General features: G+C 43.7%; 2 protein-coding genes across 2 annotated transcripts in view; one reads left to right on the forward strand and one right to left on the reverse strand.

The window, feature by feature from the left end:
* LOC133537285 (multidrug and toxin extrusion protein 1-like) overlaps positions 1-19,821 on the forward strand; it is a 38,620-nt gene extending 18,799 nt beyond the window's left edge. Inside the window, exons 5-19 of the mRNA XM_061878277.1 lie at positions 24-92; positions 158-306; positions 384-426; positions 1,973-2,017; positions 2,164-2,261; positions 2,336-2,433; positions 6,668-6,781; positions 6,966-7,033; positions 8,920-9,028; positions 11,779-11,854; positions 14,208-14,277; positions 14,360-14,492; positions 14,582-14,676; positions 14,752-14,785; positions 16,604-19,821. Coding sequence (XP_061734261.1) covers positions 24-92; positions 158-306; positions 384-426; positions 1,973-2,017; positions 2,164-2,261; positions 2,336-2,433; positions 6,668-6,781; positions 6,966-7,033; positions 8,920-9,028; positions 11,779-11,854; positions 14,208-14,277; positions 14,360-14,492; positions 14,582-14,676; positions 14,752-14,785; positions 16,604-16,785 — 1,383 coding nt within the window. The 3' untranslated portion in view covers positions 16,786-19,821. The remainder of the gene's footprint in view (positions 1-23; positions 93-157; positions 307-383; positions 427-1,972; positions 2,018-2,163; positions 2,262-2,335; positions 2,434-6,667; positions 6,782-6,965; positions 7,034-8,919; positions 9,029-11,778; positions 11,855-14,207; positions 14,278-14,359; positions 14,493-14,581; positions 14,677-14,751; positions 14,786-16,603) is intronic.
* Positions 18,447-20,516, reverse strand: part of LOC133537284 (multidrug and toxin extrusion protein 1-like) — a 34,574-nt gene continuing 32,504 nt past the window's right edge. The window contains exon 16 of the mRNA XM_061878276.1: positions 18,447-20,286. Coding sequence (XP_061734260.1) covers positions 20,017-20,286 — 270 coding nt within the window. The 3' untranslated portion in view covers positions 18,447-20,016. The remainder of the gene's footprint in view (positions 20,287-20,516) is intronic.

Below are 20,516 nucleotides of genomic sequence, written 5' to 3' on the forward strand. Positions count from 1 at the left end.
CATTTTCTAATTTATATCCACAGGTTGTTAATGTGACGGGCATATCTGTTGGCGCAGGGCTGGCGTCCGCATGTGATACTTTGATTTCTCAGGTACCGGAAGCACCAGTCTGTCACGCTTAGGTTACGTATCAGTACAACATTCTTTCTCGTTTTAGACATTTGGGAGTGGCAACCTTCTGAGAGTCGGGGTGATCCTGCAGAGGGCAATCCTCATTCTGATTCTGGCGTGTTTTCCCTGTTGGGCCGTCCTCATCAACACTGAGTCCATTCTGCTGGCTGTAGGACAGGAGCCTGAGGTTGCCAGGTAAGCTGACATCTAGGATTGTTCCAGTCCCAGTTTTTGAAGAATTTGTCCATCACTGTTGTCAATGTTCCCTTCAGGTTGTCTCAGTTGTATGTGAAGATCTTCATGCCAGCGCTACCAGTAAGCATTTTAGGACTCAACACAACCAATTACATGAATCCATATCAATGAGGGAAAATATTAGGCACTCCCTAAACCAAGGTTGGACAGTGGTGACGTTAGAAATAGCAGCGTTACTAGTTCTATCCATCCATCCATTTTCTTCCGCTTATCCAAATTTGGGTTGCTGGGGCATCAGCCTAAGCAGAGAAGCCCAGACTTCTCTCTCCCCAGCCACTTTGTCCAGCTCCTCCTAGGGGACCCCGAGGCGTTCCCAGGCCAGCAGGGAGACATAGTCTTCCCAACGTGTCCTGGGTCTTCCCCTTGGCTTTTTTAAAATTTCCTGAGGGAACTCTCCTGAAAGAATCAATAAAGAACTATCTATCTGTCTATCCTGCCGGCCGGACGTGCCCCAAACCTCCCTAGGGAGGCGTTCGGGTGGCATCCTGACCGAATGCCCGAACCACCTCATCTGGCTGGCGATGGAGCAGCGGCTTTACTTTGAGTTCCTCCCAGATGGCAGAGCTTCTCACCCTATCTCTAAGGGAGAGCCCCGCCACCCAGCGGAGGAAACTCATTTGGGCCGCTTGTACCCGTGATCTTGTCCTTACAATCATAACCCAAAGCTCATGACCATAGGTGAGGATGGGAACGTAGATCGACTGGTAAATTTAGAGCTTTGCCTTCCGACTCAGCTCCTTCTTCACCACAACAAATCAATTCAGCGTCCGCATCACTGAAGACGCCGCACCGAACACGATCCACTCTTTCCCCACTCGTGAGCAAGACTCCTAGGTACTTGAACTCCTCCACTTAGGGCAAAATCTCCTCCCCAACCTGGAGATGGCACTCCACCCTTTTCCGGGTGAGAACCATGGACTCGGACTTGGAGGTGCTGATTCTCATTCCGGTCGCTTCACACTCGGCTGCGAACCGATCCAGTGAGAGCTGAAGATCCTGGCCAGATGAAGCCATCAGGACCACATCATCTGCAAAAAGCAGAGACCTAATCCGGCAGCCACCAAACCGGATCCCCCCAACGGCTTGACTGCGCCTAGAAATTCTGTCCATAAAAGTTATGAACAGAATGGGTGACAAAGGACAGCCTTGGCGGAGTCCAACCCTCACTGGAAACAGGTCCGACTTACTGCCAGCAATGCGGAACAAGCTCTGACACTGATCATACAGGAGTGGACCGCCACAATAAGACAGTCCGATACCCCATACTCTCTGAGCACTCCCCACAGGACTTCCCGAGGGACACGGTCCAATGCCTTCTCCAAGTCCACAAAGCACATGTAGACTGGTTGGGCAAACTCCCATGCACCCTCAAGAACCCTGCCCAGAGTATAGAGCTGGTCAAAAGTTCCACGACCAGGACGAAAACCACTAGTTACTTGTTTAACTAGCGTTTACTAGTTTTACTAGCGTTACTAGTTTAATAACATTTATTAGTAGTGTGGTAGCAACGTCACTGTTTTTCTAAGAAAATACATCCCCCCAGGTATTTCTAAACCTTAATTGCAAAATTGTTGCATTGTAAACCATATTTGTTCCAATCTCACAGGCTACATTCATGTTTTCACTGGAAACAAAATACTTGCAAAATCAGGTAAGTCAAAAATCAGAAGGAATAATGATGTCAACTAAAACAGCCAAAAGAGAAAAAATATGCTGTATACCAATTCATGTAGCAAGACATCTTGTATGTAAACATGTACAGTCAAGACATGATGATGCTTCAGTTGTCCATTTCAGGGCATCATATGGCCACAAGTCATCACCGGCTTTGTGGTCAATCTCATCAACATCCTCTTTAACTACATTTTCCTCTTTGCATTAAATCTGGGTGTAGCGTAAGTGTTGCTTTTTCATTTACCGCACTGATTGCGTGAAACTAATCCTCTTCAAAATTTAATATTCTCTGTAGAGGCTCAGCTCTTGCCAACACTCTGTCCCAGTTCTACTTGGCTGGGGTCCTCTACGCTTACATCCTATGGAAAGGTGTTCACAAGGCCACCTGGGGAGGTAAGTGCCATATTTGCACCAACGAGTTCACTATTGTTCCCCCCCAAACGTTAATATGCTACTATGTCTGAATGGACAATCAGAAACTCAAAACCACTTCAGCAGTGTTTGTTTAAAAGAACCTCTAAAGCAGGGGTCGGGAACCTTTTTGGCTGAGAGAGCCATGAAAGCCAAATATTTTAAAATGTATTTCCGTGAGAGCCATTTAATATTTTTTAACACTGAATACAACTAAATGTGTGCATTTTTAAGTAAGACCAACATGTTTAGAGTATAATAAATCCCTTATTCGTTTTAATAACATTCTTATTCTGAAGTTAACCGATAATATATCAAATACTTGTTACCATTAATGCGACTTCTTGAACAAGTCTGGTAGAAAACGGATGGATGGATAAAATGCATGAGAATGTTTTGTATTTTGAACGTTATTTTTAACTCTGTGCTTACTAGCGGAATTATTCATAATTATCGTGTTAAGCCAGGGGTGTCCAAACTGTTTCCACTGAGGGCTGCACACTGAAAAATCAGAGCAAGCAGGGGCCATTTTCATAATTTTTATTTTAAAAACCAATACAGTATATCTATAAAAAATATATATACATTTAGGCCTCCTCTCAGTTATGATCCCAGGGACCCCAGAGGGTTTCGGTCCAAAAAAAATAAAAAAATGTTTCATTATTCAGTATTATAATTTTTATTATTATGCAAGTTTTAAATCTCTAGATCATCATTAGAAGAAAAAAAATGGAAAAAACACAAAATATGCAATATTTTCACCCAATAACTTTTTGAGGTGGGATGTTTGAGATTATATAATAATTGGAGCCTTAATTTTGGATTTTGATTCATTATTATTTTTTGAGCAATGACACTTAAAAACAAATCACACTAAAATAATTGGGGGTCCAAAAGTGTCCTACTTATTAAAGTGTTAAAAAATAAATTATACATTTTTTTTACGGTTTACTTTTAGCACAATAATCTTGAGATCAACTTCAGATATAGCCATCAATTTTAAGTTTTTTTGTTGTTTATGTTTTGTTTGTTTGTTTTAGGCCCTTCTTAAAAAAAAAAAACAGCTCAGTTTTTTATATGGTAAAACACAAAATATACAACATTTTCCCCCAAAAATATCTCAAAGTGGAATATTTAATGTGATGTAATCGAAGCCTTGTATAGGTCAATAATTCAAAATGACATTGATATTGATTCATTATTCTTTTTTAAAGAAAGAAACAGCCTGCATGGCAGCTTTGTGTTATAAGAGTAATAAGCATTGCAACAATTTATTGTTACATTTCACCTGTTTGCTCTTGTATACAACTTTTTATGTTTTTAATTTCTTTTTAATTGTATTCTTAAAATGTGCCGTGGGGGTGTTAAAAAATGACACGCGGGCCGCACTTTGGACAGCCCTGTTTTAAGCAATGTCAGCTAAGATTTATCTGAGAGCCAGATGAAGTCATCAAAAGAGCCTCAGCTGGCTCTAGAGCCATAGGTTCCCTACCCCTGCTCTAAAGCAAAATTAATATTGTCCAAGCCCCCAAAAAAACAACAAGCAATGCACAGTAAGCAATCTGACACAGGCTTTTATGAAAATGCAGACTGAATTGTAAACAGAAGGCTAAGTTAAATATGAAATACCAAATATGAATGTCCTTAACTGATAACAGTAGTTCATATGCTCAATTCAAAATTAGATTTACAGCCCCGAAATCTTATTGTTTTCTTTTCAAATGCTCTGCCCTCCACCGTTTGGCCAATTAGAAAGTCTGTGAGTGTGTCACTTTCAGGTTGCCAGTTACACACCGCCATCTTGGTCTGGCTACTGCCACCGGTGAAGTTACTAAACATGTCAGACCTTAGTACATCTAAAAGTTTCCATTCTCAACTTATCCATGACCAAGCCAGGAACAAAACCTGTATTTGTATCCAGGATGCCTTTGAAAGATGGAGACCATTTTAGGCGGAAAATATTTTTTCATCTTACACCAAAATTGTTAATTTCCTACTGGACATTCGGGGCGGTATTTGCTTGGCACAACAAAATGCATCACGTGTAATGATGTTTTACTTTGTGTATTGACATGGTAGTAGGCTGTATGATTTATACCTATAACGTGGTTCATGCGTAACGTGGGTTGTCTCATAGAACGCCACTCTGCACTGAAAGATGGTGATGTTCGTACATGGAAGAGAATGCGATGCGTCAGGTTGGATGCAACATGGGGTTATGCTGAACCAAATGTGGCGGTCATTTTACTGTTGGCCTTAGCTTGCCATCAAAGTAGGGCTTACCATATATATATATATCAATCAATCAATCAATGTTTATTTATATAGCCCCAAATCACAAATGTCTCAAAGGACTGCACAAATCATTACGACTACAACATCCTCGGAAGAACCCACAAAAGGGCAAGGAAAACTCACACCCAGTGGGCAGGGAGAATTCACATCCAGTGGGACGCCAGTGACAATGCTGACTATGAGAAACCTCGGAGAGGACCTCAGATGTGGGCAAGCCCCCCCCCTCTAGGGGACCGAAAGCAATGGATGTGGAGCGGGTCTAACATGATACTGTGAAAGTTCAATCCATAGTGGCTCCAACACAGCCGCGAGAGTTCAGTTCAAGCGGATCCAAGACAGCAGCGAGAGTCCCGTCCACAGGAAACCATCTCAAGCGGATCAGCAGCGTAGAGATGTCCCCAACCGATACAGGCGAGCGGTCCATCCTGGGTCCTGACGAGCGGTCCATCCTGGTCCGACTCTGGACAGCCAGTACTTCATCCATGGTCATCGGACCGGACCCCCTCCACAAGGGAGGGGGGGACATAGGAGAAAGAAAAGAAGCGACGGATCAACTGGTCTAAAAAGGAGGTCTATTTAAAGGCTAGAGTATACAGATGAGTTTTAAGGTGAGACTTAAATGCTATCATATATTTAAATATATATTTAATTATTTTGATGGTGGTCTGTGCGGTCAAACTGAACATTTTAGCAGGGTAAAGCCAACAATCTGTCCCGACTCACGACTAAAATATTGCTGCGTAACTTTACAAATTTACAATTGCAGGCAGTAAGTCGGACCCGTTTTTAGTGAGGGTTGGACTCTGCCAAGACTGTCCTTTGTCACCGATTCTATTCATAACTTTTATGGACAGAATTTCAAGGCACAGTCAGGGCGTTGAGGGGTTCTGGTTTGGTGGCTGCCGGATTAGGTATCTGCTTTTTGCAGATGATGTGGTCCTGATGGCTTCATCTGGCCAGGATCTTCAGATCTCACTGGATTGGTTTGCAGCCGAGTGTGAAAGTGACTGGAATGAGAATCAGCACCTCCAAGTCCGAGTCCATGGTTCTTGCCTGGAAAAGGGTGGAGTGTCATCTCCAGGTTGGGGAGGAGATCTTGCCCCAAGTGGAGGAGTTCAAGTACCTAGGAGTCTTGTTCACGATTTAGAGAAGAGTGGATGGTGAGATTGACAGGCGGATCGGTGCGGCGTCTTACGCTGTATCGATCCGTTGTGGTGAAGAAGGAGCTGAGCTGGAAGGCAAAGCTCTTAATTTACCGGTCGATTTACGTTCCCATCCTCACCTATGGTCATGAGCTTTGGGTTATGACCGAAAGGACAAGTTCATGGGTACAAGCGGCCCAAATGAGTTTCCTCCGCCGTGTGGTGGGTCTCTCCCTTAGAGATAGGGTGAAAAGCTCTGCCATCCGGGAGGAACTCAAAGTAAAGCCGCTGCTCCTCCACATGGAGAGGAGCCAGATGAGGTGGTTCGGGCATCTGGTCAGGATGCCACCCGAACGCCTCCCTAGGGAGGTGTTTAGGGTACCATCCGACCGTCAAGGGGAAGACCCAAGACACGTTACGAAGACTTGGTCTACCGGCTGGCCTGGGAACGACCCGACCTCGGATAAGCGGAAAAAAATGGATGGATATAACTTTACAAATACATTTTTCTAATGGGCATCAGTAAAATGTGGCATAATTACTTAGTAAACCATCTTGCAAGAAGCATAAACAAGAGAAACCTACAGCGTAGGACTCCTCCATTGCCATTTGAAGTTCCTTGGAGTGTGTTTCGGATTCATATCTGGCAACCTCAGTCTTAGAGAGTGGGAGGGCACTACAGAGTTTTGACCGTGATTGCAGGAACATTTCGGGCCACATTACTACGTCTGGCTCTTTGTACATGAAGTATGTAAAAATGTTGTTGAATGTGCTTCCAGGTTGGTCCAAAGATTGCCTACAGGACTGGAGCTCATTCATTCACTTGGCCATTCCCAGCATGGTCATGTTATGTGTGGAGTGGTGGACATTTGAGCTTGGCAGCTTACTGGCAGGTACATGTCTTACTGGCAGGTACATGTCTTACTGGCAGGTACATGTCTTACTGGCAGGTACATGTCTTACTGGCAGGTACATGTCTTACTGGCAGGTACATGTCTTACTGGCAGGTACATGTCCGCCAACTCTCGGCTGAATTTGGTCAACAACTCCGAACAAAAATCCAATTTGCCTTCACAGGTCTTATAAGTGAAGTGGAGCTCGGAGCTCAGTCAGTCGTGTACGAGCTGTCCAACATTGCTTTCATGGTGAGTTAAATATGACCTTTCCTTAGATGCTGATGTTCTGGTGTACAGTATGTCAGCGTTTTTCAACCTTTTTTGAGCCAAGGCACATTTTTTGCGTTGAAAAAATGCAGAGGCACACCACCAGGAGAAATCATTAAAAAACAAAACTCAGTTGACGGTAAAAAGTTGTTATTGAAATTGTTGATACGACTTTGAAGCATAACCAAGCATGCATCAATATAGCTCCTGTCTCAAAGTAGATGTACTGTATCAATATAGGTCTTGTCTCAAAGTAGATGTACTGTATCAATATAGGTCTTGTCTCAAAGTAGATGTACTGTATCAATATAGGTCTTGTCTCAAAGTAGATGTACTGTATCAATATAGGTCTTGTCTCAAAGTAGATGTACTGTATCAATATAGGTCTTGTCTCAAAGTAGATGTACTGTATCAATATAGCTCCTGTCTCAAAGTAGATGTACTGTATCAATATAGGTCTCGTCTCAAAGTAGGTGTACTGTATCAATATAGGTCTTGTCTCAAAGTAGATGTACTGTATCAATATAGGTCTTGTCTCAAAGTAGGTGTACTGTATCAATATAGGTCTTGTCTCAAAGTAGATGTACTGTATCAATGTAGGTCTTGTCTCAAAGTAGGTGTACTGTATCGATATAGGTCTTATCTCAAAGTAGGTGTACTGCATCAATATAGGTCTTGTCTCAAAGTAGATGTACTGTATCGATATAGGTCTCGTCTCAAAGTAGATGTACTGTATCAATATAGGTCTTGTCTCAAAGTAGATGTACTGTATCAATATAGGTCTTGTCACAAAGTAGATGTACTGTATCAATATAGGTCTTGTCTCAAAGTAGATGTACTGTATCAATATAGGTCTTGTCTCAAAGTAGATGTACTGTATCAATATAGGTCTTGTCTCAAAGTAGATGTACTGTATCAATATAGGTCTCGTCTCAAAGTAGATGTACTGTATCAATATAGGTCTTGTCTCAAAGTAGATGTACTGTATCAATATAGGTCTTGTCTCAAAGTAGATGAACTGTATCAATATAGGTCTTGTCTCAAAGTAGATGTACTGTATCAATATAGGTCTTGTCTCAAAGTAGATGTACTGTATCAATATAGGTCTTGTCTCAAAGTAGATGTACTGTATCAATATAGGTTTTGTCTCAAAGTAGGTGTACTGTCACCACCTGTCACATCACACCCTGACTTATTTAGAGTTTATTCCTGTTTTTGTGTGTGTAGTGTTTTAATTCTTGTCATCCGCTCCTATTTTGGTGGCTTTTCTCTTTTTCTGGTGTTTTCCTGTAGCAGTTTCATGTCTTCCTTTGAGCGATATTTCCCCACATTATTTTGTTTTAGCAATCAAGAATATTTCAGTTTTTATAATCCGTCTTTGTGAGGACATTGTTGATTGTCGTGTCATGTTCAGATGTACTTTGTGGACGCCATCTTTGCTCCACAGTAAGTCTTTGCTGTCGTCCAGCATTCTGTTTTTGTTTACTTTGCTGCCAGTTCAGTTTTAGTTTGGTTCTGCATAGTCTTCCCTAAGCTTCAATGCCTTTTCTTAGGGGCACTCACCTTTTGTTTATTTTTGGTTTAAGCATTAGACGCATTTTTACCTGCACCCTGCCTCTCGCTGTTTCCCTCATCTACAAAGCAATTAGCTACCTGCTGCCACCTACTGATATGGAAAAGTATTACATGCTTACTCTGCCGACACTCAACAACAACACATAATTACTGGTTTTGAACCCAAATAGGTGAAATTAGATCATCTCCCATGGCACACCAGACTGTATCTCACGGCACAAGAGTGTGCCGCGACACAGTGGTTAAAAACACTGGTATATGCAAAGGGTGTTAATGTTGTGTCATGTCTTCAGTTCCCATCAGGCTTTAGCGTGGCGGGCTGTGTTAGAGTGGGAAATGCCCTCGGAGCTGGAGACACAGAGCGGGCCAAGCTGTCTGCAAAACTCTCCTTTTTCTGTGCAGGTCAGTCGTCAACAACACCAAGGTATACAATGTATTAGTCCTTTCTACAAAGTGGGAAAAGAGTAGGATTAATTAAGATCTACTTCTTCCTACTCCTTTTCTTTTTATTCTTTTTTTTTTTCATTTTATTTGTATTAACATCCAGCATCAGACATTCCTATCCATTACATCATCTTCACATTAGATAGATGTATAAATAGATAGTACTTTATTGATTCCTTCAGGAAAATTAAAATTCCAGCAGCAGTGTACAGAATTGAGATTGAATTTAAAAAGTAAAAAAGTAATTAATGTTAAATCTGTTGTCTGCCCTTAATGTCAAAATATTTTTGGTTTATACCCCACGCCCTCAAAAAAAGAATAAAACAGCAGAAAAACAAAGTAGTATTTGCAAATACATCAATTAAATAAAGAACAAATAAATCCATCCATCCGTCCATTTTCTACCACATGTCCCTTTAGGGGGTGCAGGGGGTGCTGGAGCCTATCTCAGCTGCATTCGGGCGGAAGGCAATGTACACCCTGGACAAGTCGCCACCTTATCGCAAAGTCAACACAAATAGAAAACATTCTCACACTGCGGACCTTTTAGTGTTGCCAATCAACCTATCCCCAGGTGTATGTCTTTGGAGGTGGGAGGGGCCTATCCCCAGGTGTATGTCTTTGGAGGTAGGAGGGGCCTATCCCCGGGTGCATGTCTTTGGAGGTGGGAGGGGCCTATCCCCAGGTGTATTTCTTTGGAGGTGGGAGGGGCCTACCCCCAGGTGGATGTCTTTGGAGGTGGGAGGGGCCTATCCCCAGGTGTATGACTTTGGAGGTAGGAGGGGCCTATCCCCGGGTGCATGTCTTTGGAGGTGGGAGGGGCCTATCCCCAGGTGTATGTCTTTGGAGGTAGGAGGGGCCTATCCCCGGGTGCATGTCTTTGGAGGTGGGAGGGGCCTATCCCCAGGTGTATTTCTTTGGAGGTGGGAGGGGCCTACCCCCAGGTGGATGTCTTTGGAGGTGGGAGGGGCCTATCCCCAGGTGTATGTCTTTGGAGGTAGGAGGGGCCTATCCCCGGGTGCATGTCTTTGGAGGTGGGAGGGGCCTATCCCCAGGTGTATTTCTTTGGAGGTGGGAGGGGCCTACCCCCAGGTGGATGTCTTTGGAGGTGGGGGGGGCCTATCCCCAGGTGCATGTCTTTGGAGGTGGGAGGGGCTTATCCCCAGGTGTATGTCTTTGGAGGTGGGAGGGGCCTATCCCCAGGTGCATGTCTTTGGAGGTGGGAGGGGCCTACCCCCAGGTGCATGTCTTTGGAGGTGGGGGGGGCCTATCCCCAGGTGCATGTCTTTGGAGGTGGGAGGGGCTTATCCCCAGGTGTATGTCTTTGGAGGTGGGAGGGGCCTATCCCCAGGTGCATGTCTTTGGAGGTGGGAGGGGCCTATCCCCAGGTGCATGTCTTTGGAGGTGGGAGGGGCCTATCCCCAGGTGCATGTCTTTGGAGGTGGGAGGGGCCTACCCCCAGGTGCATGTCTTTGGAGGTGGGGGGGCCTATCCCCAGGTGCATGTCTTTGGAGGTGGGAGGGGCTTATCCCCAGGTGCATGTCTTTGGAGGTGGGAGGGGCCTATCCCCAGGTGCATGTCTTTGGAGGTGGGAGGGGCTTATCCCCAGGTGCATGTCTTTGGAGGTGGGAGGGGCTTATCCCCATGTGCATGTCTTTGGAGGTGGGAGGGGCCTATCCCCAGGTGCATGTCTTTGGAGGTGGGAGGGGCCTATCCCCAGCTACATGTCTTTGGAGGTGGGAGGGGCCTATCCCCAGGTGCATGTCTTTGGAGGTGGGAGGGGCCTATCCCCAGGTGCATGTCTTTGGAGGTGGGAGGGGCCTACCCCCAGGTGCATGTCTTTGGAGGTGGGGGGGCCTATCCCCAGGTGCATGACTTTGGAGGTGGGAGGGGCTTATCCCCAGGTGCATGTCTTTGGAGGTGGGAGGGGCCTATCCCCAGGTGCATGTCTTTGGAGGTGGGAGGGGCTTATCCCCAGGTGCATGTCTTTGGAGGTGGGAGGGGCTTATCCCCATGTGCATGTCTTTGGAGGTGGGAGGGGCCTATCCCCAGGTGCATGTCTTTGGAGGTGGGAGGGGCCTATCCCCAGCTACATGTCTTTGGAGGTGGGAGGGGCCTATCCCCAGGTGCATGTCTGGAGGTGGGAGGAAGCCGGAGTGGAACCCACGTAGTCACGGGGAGAACATCCAAACTCCACACAGAAAGACCCTGAGGCCGGGATTGAATTTAGGACTACTCAGGTATTCGTATTGTGAGGCACATGGACTAACCCCTGTTCCACCGTGCTGCCTGAAAAAATAAATAATAATGCATTATTAATAATGATAATCAGAAATAAAATAAAACATATATATACACACACAAATATAGGGAGTCATTTTAAATTTTTTTAAGCAGTACAATCACTAATTTGAAAAATTAAAGTCAGGTTTATGGGGCGTGACATAATTGACCCAGTTTTCCCAGTTTGAAATTAATTTCTCCAATTTATAATTACTATAGGCAGTTATCGTCTCCATGTTATAAATGTCCATTGTGATCCCATCCATTGCTTCAAAGCTACTCCTTTAAAAACATGTGGAAAAGAGACAAGAGGTGATGTGTCGCGTTGTGACCACGTGTGTGCAAGTTCCAAATAAAGGTCGATTATAAACCATGTGAGCTGGACATGATTGGAGAAAGTAAACAACTGCACCTTTCCTACACAGGATCTGTCTCTGTGTGCTGGGCCGTCATCATTGGAAGCCTGAGGGATCACATTGCTTATGTCTTTACGTATGATGAGTGAGTAGTACTACTTTTTCTTTCATGACCGCAGACCGTCAGCTATCTCTCGCCCTGATATAATAAATGAACCTAAACTCCTCCTTTACATATTGACTTCTTAACAGTTGGTCTCATTTATGTCACAATCTCAATGACATTAAAAGTATTTATTTACCGTATTTTCACTAGCAATTAGAACAAGCTAATTCCGTTTTTGTGTGTTCAAATAGCATTGCACATTTAATACAGAGTAGTCATTCAGCCTTTAAACTTCTATCCTTATCCCTATTATTATTATTATTTTTATTATTATTCCTCCTGAAGTGTGTAGCAACAGAACCAGCCCCCATATTCCTTTTTATGTGGGATACAATCATAAATCTGGCTTCACGGTGGCAGAGGGGTTAGTGCGTCTGCCTCACAATACGAAGGTCCTGCAGTCCTGGGTTCAAATCCAGGCTCGGGATCTTTCTGTGTGGAGTTTGCATGTTCTCCCCGTGAATGCGTGGGTTCCCTCCGGGTACTCCGGCTTCCTCCCACTTCCAAAGACATGCACCTGGGGATAGGTTGATTGGCAACACTAAATGGTCCCCAGTGTGTGAATGTGAGTGTGAATGTTGTCTGTCTATCTGTGTTGGCCCTGCGATGAGGTGGCGACTTGTCCAGGGTGTACCCCGCCTTCCGCCCGATTGTAGCTGAGATAGGCGCCAGCGACCCCGAAAGGGAATAAGCGGTAGAAAATGGATGGATGGATACAATCATAAATCTGCCTACCACAATGTTGTTATTTTTTATTGTTTTTTTTTATTGTTAAGCCTGCGAAATAGCTAAAAAAACAAAAAATGTTTTACTTGTGAACATTTGTGCACAGTAGGGTTGTACGGTATAACAGTACTTGTATAGTACCGTGGTACTAATGAGTCAAAAACAATACTATACCGTGTAAAAGTAGTGTTTTTTTGTTGTTTTTTTTAACGACATTGCTGGTTTTACAAGCAGAGGAGCATGTTCGGCAGCACACACACACAGAGTACTTACCAGCAGACACAGTGTGTAGGCAGAAAAGGGAAAATGGACGCATTTTGGAGTAAAAAGTCAAGATAAAGGTGAAGTTATAACACTGAAACACCCTCAGGAAGAGCTGCTTTAAGACATGCAGCTAACATCCATCCACAGTGTTTTAGCTAATCCTGGCCTCCATGGCGACAAAGTAAGTTTCTTACAAGTCAAATTATCACTGGAGGATGAGGATTAGCTAAACATGCTTCACTACAAACTGTAGGAGGATACAATAGCTCACCAGCGTCACAATGTAAACAAACGCCATGGGTGGCTCTACACCTGACATCCACTGTATTGATACCGTATCAAGTCGATACTGCAATGATTACATCAATATTTTTCATCGTCGCTAAATATTTTTTCCTCTTTTAAACTTCATATTATGTTTATAAAGTCAGTAAAATATGTCCCTGGACACATGAGGACTTCGAATATGACCAATGTATGATCCTGTAACTACTTGGTATCACATCCACACCTAAATGTGTGGTATCATCCAAAACTAATGTCAAGTATCAAAGAAGAGAAGAATAAGTGATTATTACATTTGAACAGAAATGTAGATAGAACATGTTAAATCAGAAAATAAGCAGATATTAACAGTAAATGAACAAGTAGATTAATAATCCATTTTTACAGTTTGTCCTTCATGATGTGTACAAAATAATAGGTGTATAAATGACACAATATGTTACTGCAGACTAATTAGGACTCTTTGTTTACTTACTACTAAAAGACATTTAACGTAGTATGTTCAACATTTTATGTAAGGACTAAATTGCAATAATAAACATGTTTCATCTACCCTAAGATTATTTTGTTCAAATAAAGCCAATAATGACATTTTTTGTGGTCCCCTTTATTTAGAAATGCATCGAAAGGCATCAAAAAGTATCCAAACACATTTTGATACCGGTACCAAAATATTGGTTGCCCTCTAGTGGGTTTCTCGGACCACCACACACACCGCCACAAGAGCTCGGATTTCAGGGTACAACACTGTTTTATCCTCATAAATGTTGAGGCTTTTGCTTTCCAGCAAAACTACTACTCTAAATCCAACAACGTGTCTCGATCCGGCTGCTGCTAATAAAGGCGACAGATAACAAGGCCCACCTGGGCTATCTACTCACCTGTCGCTGTCTTCGAGGGCCAGTATCAGGACAACCCTGTTGCACATTAATTGTTTTCTGTAAAATTTAGTGCATTGCTATTTTTTTTAAAATACTGTATTTCGCATTCAATTGTTCAGTTTTCTCCAGGTTTTTCGTACAATCCTACTGAAAATGGTCCTCCTGTTTCCCAACAGACAAATCCGAGTGAAGGTTGGCAAGGTTGTGTTGTTTTATGCTCCGTTCATCATCCTGGATGCAGTTTCAGTAAGCCTGGCTTCAATGTTATGAAGACATTATGGATGTGCATGCAGGTCCAACAACTTTAGTGAGTTTGCATGACTTGCAGGCGGCCACGGGAGGAATAATACGAGGAACAGGTACGCAGAAACTTGGGGCGATCTGCAACGTGGTGTGTTATTACGGGGTGGCTTTACCTCTCGGAGTGCCGCTGATGTTTGCAGCCAGACTAGGAGTCGGTGGTATGTTGTCGGGTATTTTGGGCCCTTTAAAGTTTCATCCACTGCCAAATGTTCAGAATGGCAAAAAAAAAAAAAGACTTCCTGTTCAGGTCTGTGGATAGGACTGTGCACAGGTGTGTTCCTGCAGTGCTGCTTCCTGGTTGTCTACCTGGTGAGAATGAGCTGGAGTAAAGCTACCGTTGAGGTAAAATTGAACTCATCAAAAATACTTTGTGAAGCATTTTGGAATGACTTTCATTTCTTTGTTTTTTTGCCCCAGGCCCAGGTGAGAGCTGGTGTTTGTGTCAACTCAGGTGAGCTGCAAAAAAATGCTTTGAAAGTGTAAAAAATGTATACCGCTGTCATTTTCGGACTATAAGGCGCACTTAAAATCCTTTCATTTTTTTTCAAAAATAGACAATGTGCCACAAAGTTCAGTGCGCCTCGTGTGCGGATTAATTCTGGTTGTGCTTACCGACCTCGAGCTTAGCAAGCAAGTCTAAAATGTTGATGTCGAACTATCTATTAAGCTACTCAGAGGCCTAGTGGTTAGAGTGTCCGCCCTGAGATCTGGTAGGTTGTGAGTTCAAACCCGGGCCGAGTCATACCAAAGACTATAAAAGTGGGACCTGCTTGGCACTCAGCATCAAGGCTTGGAATTGGGGGTTAAATCACCAAAAATGATTCACCGCTGCTGCTCACTGCTCCCCTCACCTCCCAGCGGGTGATCAAGGGTGATTGGGTCAAGTGCAGAGAATAATTTGACCGGTAAGAGGCCACGGATAAGACCCAGGACACGTTGGGAAGACTATGTCTCCCGGGCCGGCTGGCCTGGGAACGCCTCGGGATCCACCGGGAAGAGCTGGACCAAGTGGTTGGGGAGAGGGAAGTCTGGGCTTCCCTGCTGAGGAAGAAGATGGATGGATGAGTCTGACTCGAGTCCAAGTCATGTGACTCGAGTTCACACAGTCTCTTTAAAGATATTACAAAGATCACTTTTACTAGATATTACTATTCACAGATTTAGGGCACTTTTGGACACTATTGAGTCACACACTTAAAATGATGTGCGGGCCAAAAGTTTGGACGCACCTTCTCATTCCCAACACAACGGATGGTCCCAAACCCCCAACCCCATTGATAAAGCAAGACATTCTACTTATCAACCCTGACAAGGCACACCTGTGAAGTGAAAACCCTTTCAGGTGACTCATGGAGTGAATGAGCTTATTTGAAGTTATAATTACAATCCATCTACTTCCGCTTATCCGAAGTCGGGTCGGTGGGGGGGAAGCAGCCTAAGCAGGGAAGCCCAGACTTCCCTTTCCCCAGCCACTTGGTCCAGCTCCTCCCGGGGGATCCCGAGGCATTCCCAGGCTAGCCGGGAGACATAGTCTTCCCAACGTGTCCTGGGTCTTCCCCGTGGTCTCCTACCGGTTGGACGTGCCCTAAACACCTCCCTAGGGAGGCGTTCTGGTGGCATCCTGACTAGATGCCCGAACCACCTCATCTGGCTCCTCTCCATGTGGAGGAGCAGCGGCTTTACTTTGAGCTTCTCACCCTATCTCTAAGGGAGAGACCCAAACTCATTTGGGCCGCTTGTACCCGTGATCTTATCCTTTCGGTCATGACCCAAAGCTCATGACCATAGGTGAGGATGGGAACGTAGATCGACCGGTCAATTGAGAGTTTTGCCATCCGACTTAGTTCCTTCTTCACCACAACGGATCGATACAGTGTCCGCATTAAAGTCGATCTCACCATCCAGTCTTCCCTCACTCGTGAACAAGACTCCCAGGTACTTGAACTCCTCCACTTGGGCCAAGATCTCCTCCCCAACCCGGAGATGGCACTCCACCCTTTTCTAGGCGAGAACTCGAAGGTGCTGATTCTCATCCCAGTCGCTTCACACTCAGCTGCGAATCGATCCAGTGAGACCTGAAAACCCTGGCCAGATGAAGCCATCAGGACCACATCATCTGCAAAAAGCAGAGACCTAAACCTGCAGCCACCAAACCGGATCCCTCAATGCCCTGACTGTGCCTAGAAATTATGTCCCTAAAAGTTATGAACAGAATGGTTGATGTATTTTAAGTGCAACATGAGTAATTAACACATTTCTTCCCCAACAGATGAGCCACAAAGCTGTCAGGACCAAACACACACAAACAATCCGGGGACGGTGCACACGGTGGACCAAGAAGTGGTCCAGAGGAACGTGGTCGTGCGTCGTGTTCTGACTCTGGCCCTCATGCTCCTCGTCCTGGCCGCTGGGATCAGCGCCAACCTGCTGGTAACAAACCTGGTCACGTGACTCGAAAAGCGACTGCGTTCCTGGGTTTTTGGTCGCAAAGTTTGTCGCCAGACGTGATGCAGTGGTCTACGTCACGAGAGGCCACAGATGAACTGGAAATTAGTTTTCATGGGAACGGACGGACTAGAGAAAGAAAATCACCACATGACACTGCTATCAAATTACTGTAATTGCTTAGAAAATCTTAATTATCTTTTCTAATGATACTTTTTTTAGTTAGGAGTCAGAGTGAGGCTACAACATTGTTGTAAAACAGCCTATGCCAAAATGTTGCCATGGTATAAGTGGTATATAAGTATAAGTAGTACAATAGCCAGCTACTTAATACTCGGGACACACAGTTAAAGGGGAACATTATCAGCAGACCTATGTAAGCCTCAATATATACCTTGATGTTGCAGAAAAAAGACCTAATGTTTTTTTAACCGATTTCCGTACTCTAAAATGGTGAATTTGGCGATTTAAACGCTTTTCAATTGATAGCCTGTCGGAGCGATCCGCCATTTTCTCAATCTTATTACACGCGCCAAGTCAAATCAGCTCTGTTATTTTCCGTTTTTTTGACTGTTTTCCCATACCTTGGAGACATCATGCCTGGTGGGTGTGTTGTCGGAGGGTGTAACAACACCAACAGAGACAGATTCTAGTTGCACCAGTGGCCAAAAGATCCGAAAGTCCCCGGTTTGTTCCGCACTCTTTACCGACCACAGCTATGCTACGACAAAGATGGCAAGAATGTGTGGATATCCTGTGACACTCAAAGCAGATGCATTTCCAACCATAAAGTCAACGAAATCTGCAATATTGGAAAATAGACCACTGAATCTGCCGGAGTGCCTCGGGAGCTATTCAGGGACGACGAGCGAGGTAAACCCCCCCTGTAAGTCTTGGCTAAGACGTGATTTATGCCACTTCTTTTTCTGTCTCATTTCGTCCACAAAACTCATAACGTTGTGCATGAATGCACAAAGGTGAGTTTTGTTGATGTTATTGACTTATGTGGAGTGTGCTAATCAGACATATTTGGTCACGGCATGACTGCAAGCTAATCGATGCTAACATGCTATTTAGGATAGCTGTATGTACATATTGCATTATTATGCCTCATTTGTAGCTATCTTTGCATCCAGCCTTTCCTTCCACCCACATTTAATGCCAAACAAACACATACCAGTCGTTGGTTAGAAGGCAATCGCCAAATTCGTCCTTGCTTCCTCCCGTGCCGCTGTCTGTCGTGTCGTTTTCGTCGTTTTCGCTTGTAAACGGTTCAAAGCGATATGGCTCAATAGCTTCAGTTTCTTCTTCAATTTCGTTTTCGCTACCTGCCTCCACATCCGTTTCAATACATGCATAATCTGTTGAATCGCTTACGGCGCTGAAATCCGAGTCTGAATCCGAGCTAATATCGCTATACCTTTCTGTGCTATCGGCCATGTTTGTTTCTGTGTGGTCACGCTGAGATGTCACAGGATAATGGACGGGTGGATATAACAGCGGTTAAAATCAGGCACTTTGAAGCCGTTTTTAGGGATATTGTGTGATGGGTAAAATTTTGAGAAAAATTTCGAAAAATAAAATAAGCCACTGGGAACTGATTTTTATTGGTTTTAACCCTTCAGAAATTGTGATAATGTTCCCCTTTAAGATAGCACAAATACAACTGTATGAGTCAAGTTTATTCAATTTTGCAACAGAATCACTTCTCTGTATTAAATACAACAAAAAGTACATCTCAGAGGAAAGAAATATCTACAGCTGCAGGAACTAGCGGCACTAATGTCAACTGTAAGAATCACTGAACAATAAATCCGATCAACTTTTCAATCTGACTGCTTGGGAAAGTTTGGAAATGTCTACCATTTTTGGATTATTCAAAGTTGGACACCGTCCATGGGAAGTACAATATTTGTATTTCTTTTTTCCTGTAAAATAATGCACACACAGATATAAATATTCCGCTTAACAACTGGAGTAGTCTTTAAATATATTCTACTGATGGACAAATGAATAGAAATAGGCTAAATGAATAAATGAACAGTCAATCAGCATGCTAAATCAAACTATAAGCTACATTCTTGTATGACAACAGAACGGCTAGCACAGGGGTCGGGAACCTTTTTGGCTGAGAGCCTTGAAAGCCAAATATTTTAAAATGTATTTCCGTGAGAGCCATATAACTGTCAGGTTCAAACACTGATGACATTTATCAAACAGACAAGAAGCAAGGAATTAAACAGAGACTGGATTCAATTTAGCTCAATAAGGAGAAACCCGTTGACCTGGACCCTTGAACAGTGTCGTCCCGCGGTCTGACAAGAGAATTCTACGTCTCCTCTTTCATTTGGACTTTCCCTCATTATAACAACTTAATGCCTGCATCTCTTATTCTTTTTAATGACATTGTTATTCTGAAGCTAACCAATAATTAATGAAATACTTTTGACCATTAATGTGACTTCTTGAACAGACGTGGTAGAAACGGATGGATAGATTAAAATGCATGAGAATGTTTTAAATTTTGAACGTTATTTTTAACACTGTGATTACCAGCGGAATTATTCATTTCTTATCGTGTTAAGCAACGTCAGCTAAGATTTATCTGAGAGCCAGGTGCAGTCATCAAAAGAGCCACAGGTTCCCTACTCCTGGGCTAGCAGAACAGAAGGCAGAGGAAACTAAACCTTTTGATTTACTATTTGCGAGTTGAATTTAGTTTCGGATCACTAACGTTGTTAGCATAAAAGAATGGAATTTAACATAGAGAAAATTAGCATCAGGGCTATATCGACCCCAGTAATATCAACACTTTCCTGACTGGATGAAGTCCTTGGGCTCAAATACTAGTGTGGCCCTCAATAGCCCCGCTGTAGTGTGGAGCATGCTGGGAATTATCTGAGCATGTGATTACCATGAATTGATGAACGTGGACCCCAATTTAAACAAGTTGAAAAATGTATTGGGGTGTTACCATTTAGTGGTCAATTGTACTGAATATGTACTGTACTGTGCAATCTACTAATAAAAGTTTCAAATCAATCAATGGAAGAATGCACTGCACATGTGATTGAGGAATGCACAGTCCAGGGTTGAAATTCAACTGAATTTCCATTAAATCAGGTTGTTTTAGCTAATAAGATCTAGCATGTTGCATTCAATGTTTATTCCCATTCAGTTCCCATATAATCCCATGGAAAGTTTTCCAATTTTGAATATTCCCGAAATTTTGCAAGCCTAATCAGGAGTGTAACTGCCATTACTCCAGGGGGTTGTAGTCTGATTAGCGTTGGGGTGCAAGGTCTGTGGTAGAGGAACCAAGTAGTGCACACCTGCACCCGCAGCCAGGAGAGCAAGAGCGGCAAACAGAGTCAGGCCACGCCTGAGGAGCAGCTGGCCGGGTGACAGATGCTCAGCGTCGGCCTCGGACCTGACGGGCTGGTGCTGGTCCTGTACAGCAGAACTTAGGAGGGCCACATGGCTGCTCTTCTGGGCTCGCTTTACAGCCTGGACAAAACATCATCAATACAAACATTTGAGGGTGGCAACTCTGCATACTTTATATTGAATGCAGATTCAATTGTGAAAAGTAGTCGTGATAGTGTTGTGTCCTAAGTGTTGTTGCCAAGTAAGCATTAATGGCTCATTCTCTCATTTGTCATTGGAGCAGTTACAATTGAACATTACAAATAAATGATTGTTTATGATAATAATAATAATAGATTTTATATGTAAAA

Source organism: Nerophis ophidion, linkage group LG18 (genome assembly GCF_033978795.1).
Source record: "Nerophis ophidion isolate RoL-2023_Sa linkage group LG18, RoL_Noph_v1.0, whole genome shotgun sequence".
NCBI classification, from domain to species: Eukaryota; Metazoa; Chordata; class Actinopteri; order Syngnathiformes; family Syngnathidae; genus Nerophis; species Nerophis ophidion.